Source organism: Aristolochia californica, unplaced genomic scaffold (genome assembly GCF_029961685.1).
Source record: "Aristolochia californica isolate CCGP_79_NKW_82.1479 unplaced genomic scaffold, dmAriCali1.0.hap1 SCAF_9, whole genome shotgun sequence".
In the NCBI taxonomy this organism is placed as follows: Eukaryota; Viridiplantae; Streptophyta; class Magnoliopsida; order Piperales; family Aristolochiaceae; genus Aristolochia; species Aristolochia californica.
In genome coordinates, this window is record NW_027182290.1 from 5,174,803 (window position 1) to 5,193,540 (window position 18,738).

Below are 18,738 nucleotides of genomic sequence, written 5' to 3' on the forward strand. Positions count from 1 at the left end.
CTATAAATTTTTTGTATTCTTTGTGGACTAAAATACTTGTGCATGTATATTTGATTATTAAATTGAATTTGTAAATCGATGGGGCAGTGAAACTTGCACTCTCTGGTGTAAATTAGGGGTATCAGTTTTTATATATGTATAAGACACCTCAAAATTCGATATGTTCCCTATATCATCCTATGCCCTAGTACAAAATCTTATATAATATGCCACTCATGTTGTAAATAAATGGGTGCTCTTACACTATGACACAATAATAGGGGAGAAGTAGGGCAACAAACCCCACCTTTGTGGTCTTTTCCTTGGAGCTATGGAAAAAAATCCCCCAATATGGTGCAAATATGGGGAGGGTAAGGGATCCCTCCCTAGATCATACCTCCAAGGAAGAAATGTGCCAAGATAAAAGATTGAATTATCATCGATACCAATCCCCAACAACCCATGACTATTTCAAGATATTGTGATTGTTAATGGAGCAACAAGAACCCACTATTTATTCACCCATCTACGTTATTTGAATTCATCTTCCTACCACAGTCTCAAACAACAAAAGAGCTGCATTTTAACTCTAGAGAGGGACTTATCCAGCATACAGCAAAAAGCAGTCGCCCTTCACAATAGGTTTATTAGTAACAGAGAACGGCAATGCAGCACGAAACTTTGAAAGCTTTACTTGCTGCCGGCAACATCCACCACAAACCGGTATTTAACATCGCCTTTCTCCATCCTCTCAAATGCATTGTTCACTTGGTCCATCTTCACTAATTCAATCGAAGATGTCACCCCCTTCTTCTCACAAAACTCCAGCATCTCTTCTGTCTCCGCGATGCTGCCCATCAAGCTCCCATGAATAGATTTCCTCCCTGTAGGCACATAGTACAAAGCTGATATCAGAGGCTGGCTCTTGACCAAAAACCCAAAATCTGATTCAACAAGTATTGGTTTCCATCAAATGCATTTGAAAAACTATAATTCATCATTTATGTTTATATTTAATTCTACCAAGTGGGAACTCGTGAAGAATACCATACCAAGAACTTGATGTCTGTCAGGTGTTCGATGATAATATCCACAGAGAGAGAAAGAGATAGAGAGATTATTTCAATCCTTACCCATGTTGAGCATTGACACGAAGAATTGCATCGGAGACGATATGAAGCCGCCGGTCAAGATCAGTTTACCATCCAGTTTCAGTAGTGAAATGTAAGGTTCGAGGGGGTGATGGACTGGGAGTGTGTCAAGAATGTAATTGAGGCTGTCGGTTGCCGCTTGTATCCCAGACCGGTCGGAGCTGATCATGTAATCGTCGGCACCCAAATGCTTAATCGCTTCTTCCCTCTTCTTATCGGAGGAGCTGATCACTGTCACATGATGACCCATCGCCTTGGCAAACTTTACCCCCAGGTGGCCAAGCCCTCCAAGGCCTACAATTCCACCTTTCAGCCCAGGTTTGTTCAGGCCGAAGTTCTTCATTAAGCTGTAAACTGTGAGGCCGGCGCAGAACAGTGGGGCTGCCTCTGCCGGTGGCAACCCATCTGGGATTTTCACCACAAACCTGAGATTTGGAAAATATCAGATTTCAACATCAAATCCAGTTTTGCAGGTTTTATAACATAGAATGAACCAGACGGAATGATCGGAGACACCAAAGTTTTGTCACGATCATAAACAGTTTTAGCCATTCAATCTCTCAGAAATTTTCTCCTCTTTCTGTCTCTCTTTTAAATCTGTAAATGAGATAATCTACTTACTTGTGGCTGACGACCATGTTGGGGGCGAAGCCGCCTTGTGTAGTTTTCCCATCCAAATATACATCATTGTAGGACCAGATTTTCTTTCTGCAGTACTGCTCTGAGTCGGAGTTGCAGGGTTCACAAGCTCCACAGCAACCCACTATACCACCGACTCCTACAGTCTCTCCAATCCTGAATCTGGTAACTTCGGAACCCACCTCCACCACTTCTCCGATGACTTCGTGCCTATTCACAGGGGAGAGAGATCAAACATATTTACGATATTTTCACCAGATCTGTCTCAGTAGAAATTGGAGAAACCAAAAGCAAAAATAAAGGGATAGAATCTTGTATCTGTACCCTGGAACAAGGGGGTATTTTGAGAAGCCAACTTCGTTCTTTGCCTGGTGAATATCAGTGTGGCAGATACCACAGTAGAGTACCTTGATGAACACATCTTCAGGACCTGTCTTTCTGTTCCATAAACTTGCAAGTAAGAGTAGAGACAGAGGTAGAAGAAGAAGAAGAAGAAGAAGAGGCAGGTAGAGAGAGGCTAATAATAAGTTAATTACCTCAAGGAATAACTGTAAGGAGATAAAATTCCCGAAGAGTCTTTAGCAGCCCATCCTGTGATGGATATCTCTCCGTCAAGGCTGCCCATCTCTCTTCTGCTGCTGGTGATAACCCTGTAAAGTGAATCTCAATGCTCCTCTTTCGGTAAACGAGGAAAGATATATGTAGAGAAAGAGACCACTTTGTCTACCCTCCGACTATTTATTTATTTTTTTCACCGAAAATCTTCAACAGATCTCCGGCATCTGCTACCCAAATATCAAAACGGTATACGTATGCAAGTTAGGTAGCAAAGGTGGTGGGCATTAGCTACCGAGTTGTAGCAATGGTGTCTCGGCAGAGGGGTAGGCACCCGGGTTGAATTCTTCGATACAAAAGCTCTGGTTCAAGTTTCGAATTTTACAGTGTGTTGTGGAGTTAAACGTCACAGTTCTAAACAATTGATATGCACCAGTGTCAAATTCAAGACAACCAGACGACCATCCCGTGGGTCTCGTGGGTTGTAGTCTTGAACAAGCAGCCGACCCACGAACACTCATCAGTAGGCCTTACTGCCCTCTTCACACCCCATCTCCATAAGGAGAATAGAGTGGAAAACGTCTTTTCGTTGCATTCATTGATCTCCGAATTACTTCTCAGAGAAGATGCTTACTCAAACTACTTCAATAAATTGTAAAGCCTTCTAGCATTGAATTAAAAAAAATATTAGCTCAATCAATCCGAACTCAATTGCATGAATAATTTTTAGAACCATATGCATCTCCTACATCTCGTGATTTAGTTTAGGGTTTAGGGTTTAGTTCGTCTATAAGTATATAGCCCTTCTTCCCTTGCTACTTCACCCTTGATCATTTTCTCACTTTATCAAAAAAGCTACTTATAATGATGAGCCCCAGCCACCACCTACCTCCACTTCTCCTCATACATCTTCTCTCCCATCTTGAAATTGTTCTTCCATGCCATCCACCTCCATCTCTTAATACTCATCTCATGAGTACATGAGATACAATCAAAGCAACTATTTTTATGTGCAAGCTACCTGGCTTTGTGGATTCAAAATTTTCAAATAAACAAGCCCTAGGACCTGGTTTGAACACTTTTGACAGTTTCTTCTCTATACTGATTTCAACAAAGCATGGCAGGTCCTTCCCTTTTCTTATTCTCTAAGCCCTAGGACCTGGTTTGAACACTTTTGACAGTTTCTTCTTTATATTGATTTCAACAAAGCATGGCAGGTTCTTCCCTTTTCTTATTTATTCTCTTTATCTCAACGTAAGTTACACATTCTTCTTCATATGGACGATATTGTTCTAACAGGTTCTTCTATTCTTCTATTTCTCAAACTAACTCAGAAGAAGAATTTTCTATAAAAACTCTTGGAGACATGGATATATTTCTTGGTCTTCAAGTGCACAAAACTGCTCATGTGTTGATCTTCTTCGGCTTCAGTATAGCCTAAAAGACTTTAGGCATTTTTCAGTCCAAACTTGTTAGTTTTTGCGATAATTTAGGTACCACTTTTCTTACAGCAAACCCGGTTCTAAATTTCTGAAGGAAACGCATATCGATAAACTACAATTTCGTGCTGAAAGAGTTATCATCTAATGAACTACTTGTCGATATTCTCAGAAAGCCTCTTCCTAAGTGTTGAGCACGGTGGAATCTGGTCCATACGTGTGAGCAGGACATGAAGGGGATTCATGATTTTAATTTGCCCTTTGGAGTAAGCTAAAATCAAGGGAAAATTAAAATCTCCCTTGGTTCAATTCAAATTCACTTTTTCTCTTCGTGGTGTGTCTTCGAAAAACAGAGAGCGGAAGAGAAAGGGGTTTTGCCGCGCGGTACTCAGGTTGTCGTTGGAACAATCAGGTTGTCGCCAGAAGAGTGAGATTGTCGCCGGAAGAGCGAGGTTATTGCCGGAAGAGCGAGGCCGTCACCGGAGGAGCGAGGTCGTCACTGTTTCTGTCCAGAAACAGCAGCTCAAGACGGCGTCACTGTTTCTTTCCAGAAACAGCAACTCAGGACGGCGTCACTGTTTCTGTCCAGAAACAGCAGCTCAAGACGGCGTCACTGTTTCTGTCCAGAAACAGCAGCTCTGTTTGGTCGACGCTACAGAGAAGGGTCTCTGTTGGTCGACGTTGCAGAGAAGGGTCTCTGCTGGCTGTGTAATAGGTGAAAAGAAAAGATACTGGTCCCACTTGTATTGTGATTCCTCTGATTGAAGAAAAAAAAATCCTCTGCAGCTCCCGTGGACGTAGGCAATTTGCCGAACCACGTAAAATTTTGTGTCGTGTGATTACTTGTCTCTGTATTGTCATTGTTTTGCCGTAACAACTGGTATCAGAGCAGAGGTTCGGCTGAGGGAAAAAATGATGGTTGGAGATGAAGTGAAGGTATCGGGGATCGAGAAGTTCGATGGCAAGGACTATGGATTCTGGAGGATGCAGATAGAGGACTACCTCCATGGGAGAAAACTCCATCTTCCACTGTTGGGGAAGAAACCGGAAAAAATGGAGGAAGACGATTGGAATCAGTTGGATCGACAGGTTTTGGGGATTATTTGGCTAACCCTGTCGAGGTCCGTTGCACACAACGTCAGTAAGGTGAAGACGACTATGGGTCTCTTAGAGGTCTTGTCAGGTATGTACGAAAAACCTTCAGCGAATAACAAGGTTTATTTGATGAAAAAGTTATTCAATTTGAAGATGGTATAAGGTACATTTGTTGCACAACATCTGAATGCTTTTAATACTATTCACAAATCAATTGTTATCTGTTGAAATTGAATTTGATGATGAGATACATGCACTGATACTATTGGCTTCATTGCCAAATAGTTGGGAAGCCATGAGAATGGCTGTGAGTAATTCTGCCGGTAAATCAAAGTTGAAATATGATGATATTCGTGATTTGATTTTGGTTGAGGAGGTACGCAAGAGGGACTCAGGCGAGACTTTGGGTTCGAGTTCCGCATTGAATGTTGATTCTCGGGGGAGATCACATGATAGGAACTCAAACAGAAATAGATCAAAGTCAAAGTACAGGAGCAAGAGTAAGTCAAGGCCTGGTCAGCAGGCAACTTGCTGGAACTGTGGCAAAGCTGGCCACTTAAAGAGAAATTGTAAAAGCCCTAAGAAAACCGAAAATGATAGTGCAAATGCAGTAACTGAAGAAGTACAAGATGCACTATTGCTTGCCGTTCATAGTCCAGTTGATGATTGGATACTGGATTCAGGGGCCTCATTCCATACATCCTACCATCAGGAGATAATGCAAAACTATGTTGCAGGTGACTTTGGGAAGGTATATCTGGCTGATGGAGAAGCCTTGAACGTGGTGGGGATGGGAGACATTGACATTGCACTCCCTAACAAGAACAAATGGACCTTGCAAAAGGTCAGGCACATTCCTAAATTGAAGAAGAACCTCATTTCTGTTGGGCAGCTTGATGAATGTGGCCACTCAGTGGTGTTCTCAGATAACACTCGGAAGGTCACCAAAGAAGCATTAGTACTGGCTCGGGGTAAGAAAACCGGTACACTCTATTCGACTACTGGTATGATTAATACTATTGCTACTACCGTTGCAGAAAGCACAGCAGATTTATGGCATTGCAGGCTTGGTCATATGAGTCAGAGGGGTATGACAGAACTGTTGTCCAGAGGCAAGCTACCAGAACTGAAATCAGTTGATCTCAGTATGTGTGAGAGTTGCATTATGGGGAAACAGAAAAAGGGTGGCAGAACACTGAAGAAGGAAAAACTGGACCTTGTGCACACAGATGTGTGGGGACCTTCCCCAGTGGCATCCCTTGGAGGTTATCGTTACTATGTCACGTTCATTGATGATCATAGTAGGAAGGTATGGGTTTATTTTTTGAAGCATAAATCTGAGGTATTCAGTGTGTTCAAAATTTGGAAGGCCATGGTTGAAACAGAGACAGACTTGAAACTGAAATGTTTGAGGTCTGATAATGGCGGTGAGTACATTGATGGCGGGTTCAAAGAATATTGTGCAGCTCAAGGTATCAGAATGGAGAAGACCATTCCTGGGACACCACAGCAAAATGGAGTTGCTGAACGGATGAACAGAACCATCAATGAGTGATGTAGAATTTTAGTTACATCGACTTTTATACCTCGCAAGCGTACGAATCGTTCATGTAATCTAGCAGTAAGCAAGGGTCATATCCACAGGGAGGATTGAATTTCGTGTATTCTTCAGTCAACTAGCCTAACCAAATATGATGAATTAATATGAACTAAATACTAATTATATCCTAAATTATCAAGCAATAATTTAATTAACTACTTGCACAACAGGAAACGTCAACTCTGGATTTTATCGTGATTCGTGCCTCTCTCGAGCGCCACGTAACTACGAATCCAGATTTCTCAATCCTTGCGTCTAGCCCCTCTCGGGCGCCTAGAGTTAAAAACAGAAATCGGATTAAAATACCAAAATCTAACCTCAATTATAATCTTACCCTAATTAACTAATTTAATCAAATATCAAGAAAACAAATCTCAAATAAACCTTAATTATCAAATCAGATTCAATTAACATTCAAAACCTAAGTTCAAACCATATAAAAAATCAAATTCAATAATGACGAATTACTCCCCTTCTTCCTCCTCTCGCTCGGGCAGCAACTCGTTCTCACGGGTGCTGCGATTTCCGGAAATTGGTGGCGTCGGGTAGCAATTGTGAGTGGCCGGAGGTAGAGACGATGCCGGCGACGACGGTTAGAAGCCGACGGCCGGAGGTAATATCCGGCGAAGAGCGAAACAGAGCTGACGTTCTCTAACCGGCTCTCTCGAGTCTCGGTTAGAGTCGGAATGGCTCCGGGACTGGTCGGAATATGTAAACGACGCCGGAGGATGGTCTGAAAACGGAAGTGGCGCCGGAGAAGCCCTCTCGGATCCCCTCCCGGCCTGGCGAGCAAAGAATGGCAGCGTCGAACTCGCCGCGACGGAGACTCTCTCGAGCTCTCCTCGGGTCTGTTCTCGGTTGCCTGATGGTGGTGGACGACGGTGGACGACGGTGGCGAAAGGTCTTGGCCGACGAACAGCGGTGGGGAACTCCTCTCGGGTCCTCCCCTGTTTCCGGTCAAAGTCCTCCCTTTTGGTCTCTACTCCTCTTCTCTTTACGCTCTCTCCTCTTCACGCCCTTCTTCTTCTTTAAATATGATTTTCTTATTTTAAAACGATTTGCCCTAGAAATTACCTCCATTTCACTAAGGGCATTTTGGTAAATATCTTCTTCTCCACCCAAATTCTTCTGAAATTCCATGATTGAATCTATAAAAAGCATTTCAGGAAGAAATAAGACTAAAAAAATAATGAAATATAATTCAGGAGAGAGAAATATGCAATATCGACAGTGATTAATGCCAAATTCAATAAATGCTCATTTCATTTGAAAACCGATAAGTAACTACCTATAATACAATTATAAAGGTTATTCTATTATAATTAACCTAGTTCTCATGTCAAAATATGGCATCTATCACACCCCCAAACCTAAATCTTTGCTAGTCCCTAGCAAAACAACAATCGAACCAAAATTAAGCCTAGGAAAACAAAATGCCACTTTCGTAGGGAGCACGATTGCATTTAGCGTATGCAACAAGCCGTTAAACCCCTACTCTGCAGTAGTGGACGAGTTATGTCTCGTGAGGGTTTGCATGGAATTTACCCACAAAATTCATCTAAATCAATAATATAAAAAGAAAAAAAAACTGAAGAAAATTTACTCCTCATTAGCATATGACTAACACTTAGTATCGTAAAATATCTGAAATTCATATGAGATCTTGCGAAATATTAAAACCTGTGTAAAAGATAGCCTATTATCAATCCAAATACACTCATTGTTACTCCACCTGAACCAATGTGACCCATAAGCTATTACTTCAACAGAACAAAGAGGCAGCAAATAACAATAAAATCCTGGTCACATCACAATTAAGAGAAAATAGTAAAGTAAGCCTGTTGTCTTACAATCTCACCAAAGAAATATACCAATTTCAATCTTGACTTGTAACTTCTTTCAAATTACAATTCATCATCAAAGTTAAGGAAACTCATTGCTTCCAGATTTAAAACCATTTTTCGCTATTACCAGCGCACTTTTGCTATTACCAGTGTAATTTTTGTTTTTTTTTTTTTTTGTTTTCTTCACTGAATACTTTTGGTATTACCACCATTTTGTATTCGTCTTCACTGCATATGCACTTATTTTTAAGTAACCCACTGTTCCGGTGCATGTCCCTGGGTTTGCCCAGGCTGTTTCTGAAGTTATCTGTCTTTTGCAAGCAAGAGCATTTCCATTTGCATTTATACATTACAACAAGCAATTTTACTGAGGTATGAGTTCAAACAGGCATACAAGACTATTCAGACTAACATAGATCAACACTAGATTTACATGTTCTCTTTTGCAACTAAGTTCCAAGTCTAATGCAATAGGAAGCTATCCCACTGAATTCTCATGAATCACAACAAATGATATCGGATTTCTAATAGGCATATTCTACACAAATTTACGAAAATTTTTGAAAAACATTTGAGCAACTTATTTTAACTCTACTAATGTTAACCACATACTAAGAGGAGTAATTTGAAAACCACGAACAAAAATCGAACGAAAATTATTGCTAAGACATAAAAGAGTCGTTCCCCCCCCCCCCCCCCCCAAACCTAAACCTGACATTGTCCTCAATGGGGAAAAGTTAAAACACTATAACGACTACAAAAAAAAAATAATAAAGACCCCCAGGAATGATACATAGTCTCCCTCGAAGAAGGTTTACTCGTATCAGCCGTACCCGTAGGTAATCATCCGTAGATGAAACTGCTATCCCACATCACACTTTGAAGAAATCTCCGTGTGACTGGCCACTGAAGGCAGCAGGAATCACGCGCTGAACACAAGTCCTTAAGTTACTCACCATAAGGTTTTCATTCAATACTTCAAGATCGAACTGGTCAATCCCAGAATGGTTGTTTGAGTACAGACCTCTCAAACTAGGGACCAAAAGTCTGGTCATCGACTATCGGAACCATTTATGCTCTCAGCCGGTAAGAGAGTATGAATAAACCAAAAAAATAAAATAAAAATAAAAATAAAAATAAAACTGTAATGTACAAAGGGATAGAAACGTGGGGATTGCCCACAGTGTGCTAAGTTTATAGTCGTAAGCAAGACTCTGACGCATTCAAGATGAAATGATAGGTTCCTCCAAGAAAATCACCATCACCTCCTCTGGTGTGGGGACATTCTCAAGATACGGTTTGAGCCTCTGACCGTTAACTTTGAAGATCGACCCGTCTCCGTGATTGCGGATCTCAATAGCGCCCTGAGGAAACACCTGTGTAACTTCAAATGGACCGGACCACCTGGATCTTAGCTTCCCGGGAAACAAATGCAATCGTGAGTTATAAAGTAAAACATTCTGCCCAACAGTAAAAGACTTGCGAAAAATAGTTTTATCATGTAAAAGCTTTGTTCGCTCCTTATACAGTTTGGCATTCTCATAAGCATCATGACGTATCTCTTCCAACTCATTCAATTGCAACTTTCTCTCCTCACCCGCTTGAGTTAAATCAAAATTTAAAGCCTTAATGGCCCAATAAGCTCTATGCTCAAGCTCAACAGGTAGATGACATGCTTTGCCGAATACTAGGCGAAATGGAGACATCCCAATAGGAGTCTTATAAGCGGTTCGATAGGCCCATAAGGCATCGTCCAATCGAGTGGACCAATCTTTCCTATCAAAGCGAACCGTCTTCTCCAAAATCCGTTTGATCTCTCTATTAGAGATTTCCACTTGACCACAAGTTTACGGGTGGTATGGAGTGGACACCCGATGAGTGATGGAATATTTCTTCAATAAGGCCTCAAATGCTCTGTTACAAAAATGAGATCCCCCATCACTGATGATCGCTCTCGGGGTACCAAATCGATTAAAGATATTTTCTTTTAAAAACTTTACCACCACTTTGTGATCGTTTGTCTTACATGATATAGCTTCAATCCATTTAGAGACATATTCAACAGCAACAAGGATGTATTGATAGCCGAACGAGACAGGAAAAGGACCCATGAAGTCAATACCCCACACATCAAACAATTCAACAATAAGAATGGGGTTAAGAGGCATCATGTTCTTCCTAGACAAACAACCAGTTCGTTGGCATTTATCACACACCTAACAAAACTCATGGGCATCTCTAAATAATGAAGGCCAATAGAAACCACATTGCAAGACTTTAGCCGCGGTCTTTCTAGCACCAAAATGTCCACCACATGCGTGGGAATGACAAAATTCAAGAATGTTGGCAAAGTCTTGCTCATGTACACAACGCCTAATGACTTGGTCAGAACACACCTTGAACAAATAAGGGTCATCCCAAAAAAAATGTTTGACTTGGGAAAAGAATTTCAATCTATCTTGTTTACTCCAATAATCAGGAATCTTATGAGTTACAAGATAGTTGACTATATCAGCAAACCAAGGCAACTGGGATACTTGGAGAAGTTGTTCATCAGGGAAGGAATCATTTAAAGGAAGGAATCCTTCCTGAGGTACTACACATATCCTAGATAGATGATCAGCAACAACATTCTCACAACCCTTCTTATCTCGAATCTCAAGGTCAAATTCTTGCAATTGCAAGATCCATCTAATCAAGCGAGGTTTAGTGTCCTTGATGGATAATAAATACTTCAAAGCAGAATGATCAGTGAACACTATAACCTTTGACCCTAACAGATATGATCTGAATTTGTTCAAGGCAAACACAACAGCTAGCAACTCCTTCTCAGTGGTAGTATAATTCAATTGAGCATCATGAAGAGTTCGGCTAGCATATTGAATGACACAGGGCATTTTATCTGTCTTTTGCCCCAAAACAGCCCCCAATGCATAGTCAGAGGCATCACACATCAACTCAAAAGGCAAAGACCAAATCGGGGGTTGGACAATGGGTGCAGTGGACAAACATTTCTTCAGTGTCTCAAAAGCATGAATACAGGCATCATCAAAGGCAAAAGCAACATCTTGAGCAAGTAAATTCGTCAAAGGACGAGAAATTTTGCTAAAGTCTTTAATGAAACGCCTATAGAACCCAGCATGGCCAAGGAAAGAACGCACTCCCTTCACAGAAGTAGGTGGTGACAGATTGGTAATTAGGTCAACCTTGGCTTTGTCCACTTCTACACCCCTCTCAGACACTACATGTCCTAACACAATTCCTTCTTTCACCATGAAGTGGCATTTCTCCCAATTCAAGACTAAATTGGACTTAATGCAACGGGACAATACGAGTGAAAGATTGTACAGACATGTATCAAAACTAGAGCCAAACACAGAAAAGTCATCTATAAAGACCTCTAAAAATTCACCAATCATGTCAGAAAAAATACTCATCATGCACCGTTGGAAAGTGGCGGGTGCATTGCATAAACCAAAAGGCATGCATCTGTAAGCATAGGTGCCAAACGGACACGTGAATGTGGTCTTTTCCTGGTCTTCTGGAGCAATGGGAATTTGATTGTAGCCGGAGTATCCATCTAAGAAGCAATAAAAATTGTGGCCGGCCAATCGCTCTAGTACCTGATCAATGAAAGGTAGTGGGAAGTGATCCTTCCTAGTGACGGAATTAAGTTTTCTATAGTCAATGCAGACACGCCACTTGGTGGTAGTTCTTGTGGGAATCAATTCACCACTCTCATTTTTCATTATTGTTATCCCCCCTTTCTTAGGGACAACTTGAATTGGACTCACCCAGGTGCTATCGGAAATAGGGTAAATGATTCCTGTCACAAGCAACCTAATGACTTCTTCTCTCACAACCTCCAGCATATGGGGATTTAACCTACGTTGCATCTCACGTGAGGCTTTAGTCCCCTCCTCCAAATGAATACGATGCATGCATATGGAGGGGCTAATCCCTTTTAAGGCATCAAGAGTCCACCCCAATGCCTCTCTGTGTGCTTGTAAAACTTCAGTCAATTGTTCCTCCTGCTCAATACTCAAATCAGAGGAAATAATGACTGGTAATGAGTTCATGGGTCCCAAGAACGCATACTTCAACGTGGGAGGAAGTGGCTTAAGATCTAGCTTGGAAGTTTCGAGAGGTTTGTCTAAGTCAAGAGGAAGATCATGTGGATGATCAGTTGTGATAACCTCATAAGCTTCCTCCAACAGAGGTACAGAATTGAGTAAAGAATTAACCTCTCGGAAATATGTTTCCTCATCAAAATAGTCCATGTCTAAAGATGTTATGCAAGACTCAAAAGATTCAAGAGTGGATTCGTTATCAAGCATAACAGTTTCTATATTAAATGCAGGACTCAGATCATCAGACTCAAGTGGGTGGTGCCCGGCATTAAATACATTCAATGAGACCTTAAAATTTCCAAAAGACAACTCCAACTCACCACTTTTACAATGAATGATAGCATTAGATGTGGCTAAGAAGGGACGTCCTAGGATGACAGGAATTTGGTTGGTCACATTGAATACTGGTTCTGTATCAAGAACAATGAAATCAACCGGGAACAAAAATTTGTCCACTTTTATCAAAACATCTTCAACTATTCCTCGTGGTATCTTGACAGAACGGTCAGCTAGTTGAAGTGTGATGGGGGTAGGCTTCAATTCCCCCAAACCTAATTGCTGGTACACAAAGAAAGGAAGCAAATTCACACTTGCTCCTAAGTCAAGAAGAGCTCTCTGAATGGTATGTTCACCAATGACACATGAAATTGTGGGACATCCAGGATCTTTAACTTTAGGAGGAGTGTTGTGCTTCAGAATTGAGCTTACATTCTCAGTAAGAAAGACCTTTTTGTTAACATGTTGTTTTCTCTTCTGTGTACAAAGGTCTTTCAAAAATCGGGCATAGGCAGGGACTTGCCTAATAGCATCAAGAAGTGGAATGTTAATGTGAACCTTACTAAACAGTTCCAACGTTTCATGTATGCTATCTCCTTTCCTAGGTGGGCCCGATAACCTCTGCGGATAAGGAGCTAGTGGGACTTGGTTAGGGATCTGCTTGGTTGTTGGTGGAGAACTTGGAGGTTCGTCACTCAATGATGTGTCCCCATTGTCATCCTTTGACTCCTTAGACTTAGTGGTCCCTACCCCATTGTTCAACTCACGACCACTCCTAAGGGTGGTTATGGCTTTTGCTTGCTCATGGTGGGGTTTGGAACTCAACTCACTCTCATGTGTGATTTTGGGGTTAGGAATGGTTTGACTCGGGAGTCTATTTTGTGCTTGTTCACTCATGTGGCTGGCCAACTGACTCACTTGCATTTCAAGTTTGGCAATGGAGGACTGTGTATTCTGCATGAATAATTGAAGTGTATCCTCAAGTGAAGGTTTTTGTGGAATCAATGGTTGTTGGGTGAAGTGTGGGCGAGGAGCTTGGGGTTGAGTAAACCCTGGAGGACCCCCAACCTGTGGGCCCTTGGACCATGAGAAATTTGGGTGCCTAGCCCAACCCGGATTATATGTTTCTGAAAAAGGATCGTTCCGGTTTGGTCTATGAAAATTCTGGACTGCATTCAAGTCCTCAATGAGCTCTGGGTAGGATGAACTAGATGGACACATTTGTGTGGGATGAGATGAACCAGAGCATATGGCACAGACAGTAGATGGGTTAGGAGCAGGTGAACTCTTGGACACCATAAGGGCATCAATTTTTCTAGTCAACCCCTCAATCTTGGCCATGAGCATAGGTGTTTCACTAACCTCGTAGAGACCCCCTCTTTTGGTTTCGTGGGATCTCCTATCAACATTAAATGACGAACCCCATTGCTGAGATTGATCACTCAACGTTTCAAAGAAGTCCCACGCCTCACTAGCACTCTTACCCACCAAACTCCCACCACTCGTTGCATCTACCATGGATCTAACCTGGGGTGTAAGACCTTGATAAAAGTATTGCACTAAATGCCATTTCTCAAACCCATGATGCGGACACCTACGGATCAAATCCTTCCATTTCTCCCAAGCCTCATAAAAGTGTTCACCCTCCTGCTGCATAAAGTTGGAGATTTCTCTCCTGAGGGCTGTAGTTCTCTGAATGGGAAAGTACTTGGACAAAAATTTTGTGACTAACGTGTCCCATGAAGTAATGCTGCCCACCTCCAAGGAATTAAGCCAAGACTTGGCCTTATCCTTAAGTGAAAATGGAAAAAGTCTTAACCGGATAGAGTCATCTGAGAAATTCTGGAATTTAAAAGTTGCACAAATATCTAAGAATTCCTTGATGTGGTAATATGGGTCCTCCTTATCCAACCCATAGAATGTAGGGAGGAGTTGGATCACACCCGGTTTCAACTCATAACTGGCGGCAGTAGTGGGTGGCAATATAATGCAAGAAGGTGATGTGAAGTGGGATGGGATAGAATAATCCCTCAGGGCTCTACGGTCACCTGCTGCAGGTAACTGTAATGGTTCGCCCCGATTGGCCATGGTAGCTCCTAACTTGACTTCGGGTGTTTTCCTACAAATATGTTCTACCTCTTCAACAAAGGGAGCTAATGGTCCACCTAGGGAGCGGCGCCCGTGCATAAAAACACAAAAAGAAACAAAATGAACTATCAAATTAAGCTAACAAACTCGCTACTAAAAATATGAACTAACTAGAAGAAATAAAAATAATTTCATAAAAAATACCAAACTAAAATTATGAAAGCAAAAAAAATAAAAATAAATAAAAATAAAAACAAAAATAAAATAAAATAAAATCTAACCTAAGACTATGGAGAACAAAGATATACGCTTAATACGTGCCTCCCCGGCAACGGCGCCAAAAACTTGATGTAGAATTTTAGTTACATCGACTTTTATACCTCGCAAGCGTACGAATCGTTCATGTAATCTAGCAGTAAGCGAGGGTCATATCCACAGGGAGGATTGAATTTCGTGTATTCTTCAGTCAACTAGCCTAACCAAATATGATGAATTAATATGAACTAAATACTAATTATATCCTAAATTATCAAGCAATAATTTAATTAACTACTTGCACAACAGGAAACGTCAACTCTGGATTTTACCGTGATTCGTGCCTCTCTCGAGCGCCACGTAACTACGAATCCAGATTTCTCAATCCTTGCGTCTAGCCCCTCTCGGGCGCCTAGAGTTAAAAACAGAAATCGGATTAAAATACCAAAATCTAACCTCAATTATAATCTTACCCTAATTAACTAATTTAATCAAATATCAAGAAAACAAATCTCAAATAAACCTTAATTATCAAATCAGATTCAATTAACATTCAAAACCTAAGTTCAAACCATATAAAAAATCAAATTCAATAATGACGAATTACTCCCCTTCTTCCTCCTCTCGCTCGGGCAGCAACTCGTTCTCACGGGTGCTGCGATTTCCGGAAATTGGTGGCGTCGGGTAGCAATTGTGAGTGGCCGGAGGTAGAGACGACGCCGGCGACGACGGTTAGAAGCCGACGGCCGGAGGTAATATCCGGCGAAGAGCGAAACAGAGCTGACGTTCTCTAACCGGCTCTCTCGAGTCTCGGTTAGAGTCGGAATGGCTCCGGGACTGGTCGGAATATGTAAACGACGCCGGAGGATGGTCTGAAAACGGAAGTGGCGCCGGAGAAGCCCTCTCGGATCCCCTCCCGGCCTGGCGAGCAAAGAATGGCAGCGTCGAACTCGCCGCGACGGAGACTCTCTCGAGCTCTCCTCGGGTCTGTTCTCGGTTGCCTGATGGTGGTGGACGACGGTGGACGACGGTGGCGAAAGGTCTTGGCCGGCGAACAGCGGTGGGGAACTCCTCTCGGGTCCTCCCCTGTTTCCGGTCAAAGTCCTCCCTTTTGGTCTCTACTCCTCTTCTCTTTACGCTCTCTCCTCTTCACGCCCTTCTTCTTCTTTAAATATGATTTTCTTATTTTAAAACGATTTGCCCTAGAAATTACCTCCATTTCACTAAGGGCATTTTGGTAAATATCTTCTTCTCCACCCAAATTCTTCTGAAATTCCATAATTGAATCTATAAAAAGCATTTCAGGAAGAAATAAGACTAAAAAAATAATGAAATATAATTCAGGAGAGAGAAATATGCAATATCGACAGTGATTAATGCCAAATTCAATAAATGCTCATTTCATTTGAAAACCGATAAGTAACTACCTATAATACAATTATAAAGGTTATTCTATTATAATTAACCTAGTTCTCATGTCAAAATATAGCATCTATCAATGAGCGTGCTAGAAGCATGAGGTTGCATGCTGGATGACCACCTACTTTCTGGGCAGATGCAGTCAGTACTGCAGTTTACTTGATCAACAGAGAACCATCAGTTCCGTTAGATTGTGGATTGCCAGAGGAGGCCTGGAGCGGGAAAGAGATCAAATTTTCTCACCTTAAACTTTTTGGTTGTCTTTCTTATGTTCTTGTTGATTCTGATGCTCGTAGTAAACTTGAGGCCAAGTCAAGAAAATATTATTTTATTGGCTATGGAGACGAGGCATTTGGTTATCGTTTCTGGGATGATCAAGGTCGAAAGATTATAAGAAGCAGGAATGTGATTTTCAATGAGAAGATTGTATACAAGGACAAGTCCAGTACAGTTGCTGAAGCAGCTCCTCAGGAGTCCGAGTTTGTGAGATTGGATGACCAACCAGAGGTCACAGTGCAGTGCAAAGATGCGAGTGACGGGGAGAGTGGGTCCAGTGCACCCACTCCTATTATTCCTCAGTCAGATCCAAAGCTGTCCACTCCTGTAGCTGCAGTTCGCAGGTCAGTTAGGACTATTCGGCCTCCACAACGTTTCTCACCTATTTTGAATTATATTCTACTGACAGATGGTGGAGAACCGCAGAGTTATGAAGAAACCTTGCAAGATGAAAATTCTAGCAAGTGGGAGTTGGCAATGAAGGAAGAGATGGATTCCTTGTTAAAAAATCAGATATGGGAATTGACTGAACTTCCACCAGGGAAGAAGGCATTGCACAACAAGTGGGTGTACCGGGTGAAAACTGAGCATGATGGCAGTAAGAGGTACAAGGCTAGACTTGTTGTAAAGGGCTTTCAGCAGAAGCAGGGTATTGATTACTCTGAGATTTTCTCTCCTGTGGTGAAGATCACAACCATCAGGTTAGTACTGTCCATGGTTGCTACTGAAGATTTATTTCTTGAACAGTTAGATGTGAAAACAGCTTTTCTTCATGGAGACCTTGAAGAAAACATCTACATGCACCAACCTGAGGGGTTTGCAGTACAGGGAAAGGAGGGTTCAGTTTGCAGACTGAAGAAGAGCTTGTATGGCCTGAAGCAAGCTCCTAGACAGTGGTACAAGAAATTTGACAGTTTTATGTCCAGTGCAGGTTACATCAGATGTCAGGCAGATCACTGTTGCTATGTCAGGTATTTTGACAATTCTTACATCATTCTGTTACTGTATGTGGATGACATGCTTATTGCAGGGGCTAGTATTGATGAGATCAATAATCTGAAGAAGCAGATATCAGAGCACTTTGCAATGAAGGATTTGGGAGTTGCGAAGCAAATCCTTGGTATGAGAATTGTCAGGGACAGAGTCAGAGGCACGTTGAGACTCTCGCAGCCTGAGTATGTAAAAAAGGTACTCAGCAGGTTCAATATGGATAAGGCCAAACCAGTTGGCACACCCCTGGGCAGTCACTTCAGACTCAGCAAGGATCAGTCACCTAAGTCAGAGGAGGAACTAGATTACATGAGTAAGGTTACTTATGCCTCAACTATTGGTTCACTTATGTATGCTATGGTTTGCACTAGACCGGATATTGCCCATGCAGTGGGAGTTGTGAGTAGATACATGAGTAACCCAGGAAAACAACATTGGGAAGTTGTGAAGTGGATTATGAGGTACTTAAAAGGCTCCTCAGATACGTGCTTGTGTTTCTCAGGAAAGAGCTTAGAGGTGAAGGGCTATGTTGATGCTGATCTAGCTGGAGATATTGATAGCAGGAAAAGTACAACAGGGTTTGTTTACACTCTGGGTGGTACTGCAGTTTCATGGGGTTCAAATCTACAGAAAACAGTTTCTTTGTCTACCACAGAAGCTGAGTACATTGCAGTATCAGAAGCTGCAAAGGAGATGATCTGGCTACAGGGCTTCTTGGAGGAATTGGGCAAGAAAAATCAGAAGGGGACTCTCTACAGCGATAGTCAGGGTGCCATATTCCTTGCCAAGAACCCAGCCCTTCATTCCAGGACAAAACACATTCAGATCAGGTATCATTTTATACGATCATTGTTAGATGATGGACAGTTGGTACTTGAAAAATTTGTGGAAGTAAGAACCCTGCTGATATGTTGACAAAGGGTGTTACACTTGAGAAACTGAAGTTGTGCGCAACTTCAGTTGGTCTTCTAGCATGAAGACAAGAGCAGTGAGCTATAGAGG

General features: G+C 41.8%; 1 protein-coding gene and 1 non-coding gene across 2 annotated transcripts; one reads left to right on the forward strand and one right to left on the reverse strand.

The window, feature by feature from the left end:
• Positions 1–539: 539 nt before the first annotated feature.
• Positions 540–2,505, reverse strand: LOC137940345 (probable cinnamyl alcohol dehydrogenase). Its single transcript, XM_068785363.1, has 5 exons — positions 2,306–2,505; positions 2,094–2,207; positions 1,752–1,979; positions 1,113–1,555; positions 540–863 (listed from the first exon to the last, which is right to left on the reverse strand). Exons 1-5 carry the CDS (start codon positions 2,392–2,394, stop codon positions 670–672), a joined length of 1,068 nt encoding a protein of 355 aa, XP_068641464.1. The 5' UTR covers positions 2,395–2,505; the 3' UTR covers positions 540–669.
• An 11,779-nt stretch (positions 2,506–14,284) lies between these two features.
• Positions 14,285–14,391, forward strand: LOC137942252 (small nucleolar RNA R71). The gene has a single exon (XR_011110498.1). It is a non-coding gene; the product is annotated as a small nucleolar RNA R71 (small nucleolar RNA).
• Positions 14,392–18,738: the final 4,347 nt, after the last annotated feature.

Coding starts and splice junctions, on each gene's coding strand:
- LOC137940345 (XM_068785363.1), bottom strand. CDS start 2,394: ATGGGCAGCCTTGACGGAGAGATATCCATCACAGGATGGGCTGCTAAA. Junction 2,208..2,305: donor CCTTACAGTTATTCCTTGAG/GTAATTAACTTA, acceptor TTTATGGAACAG/AAAGACAGGTCCTGAAGATG. Junction 1,980..2,093: donor AAATACCCCCTTGTTCCAGG/GTACAGATACAA, acceptor CCCTGTGAATAG/GCACGAAGTCATCGGAGAAG.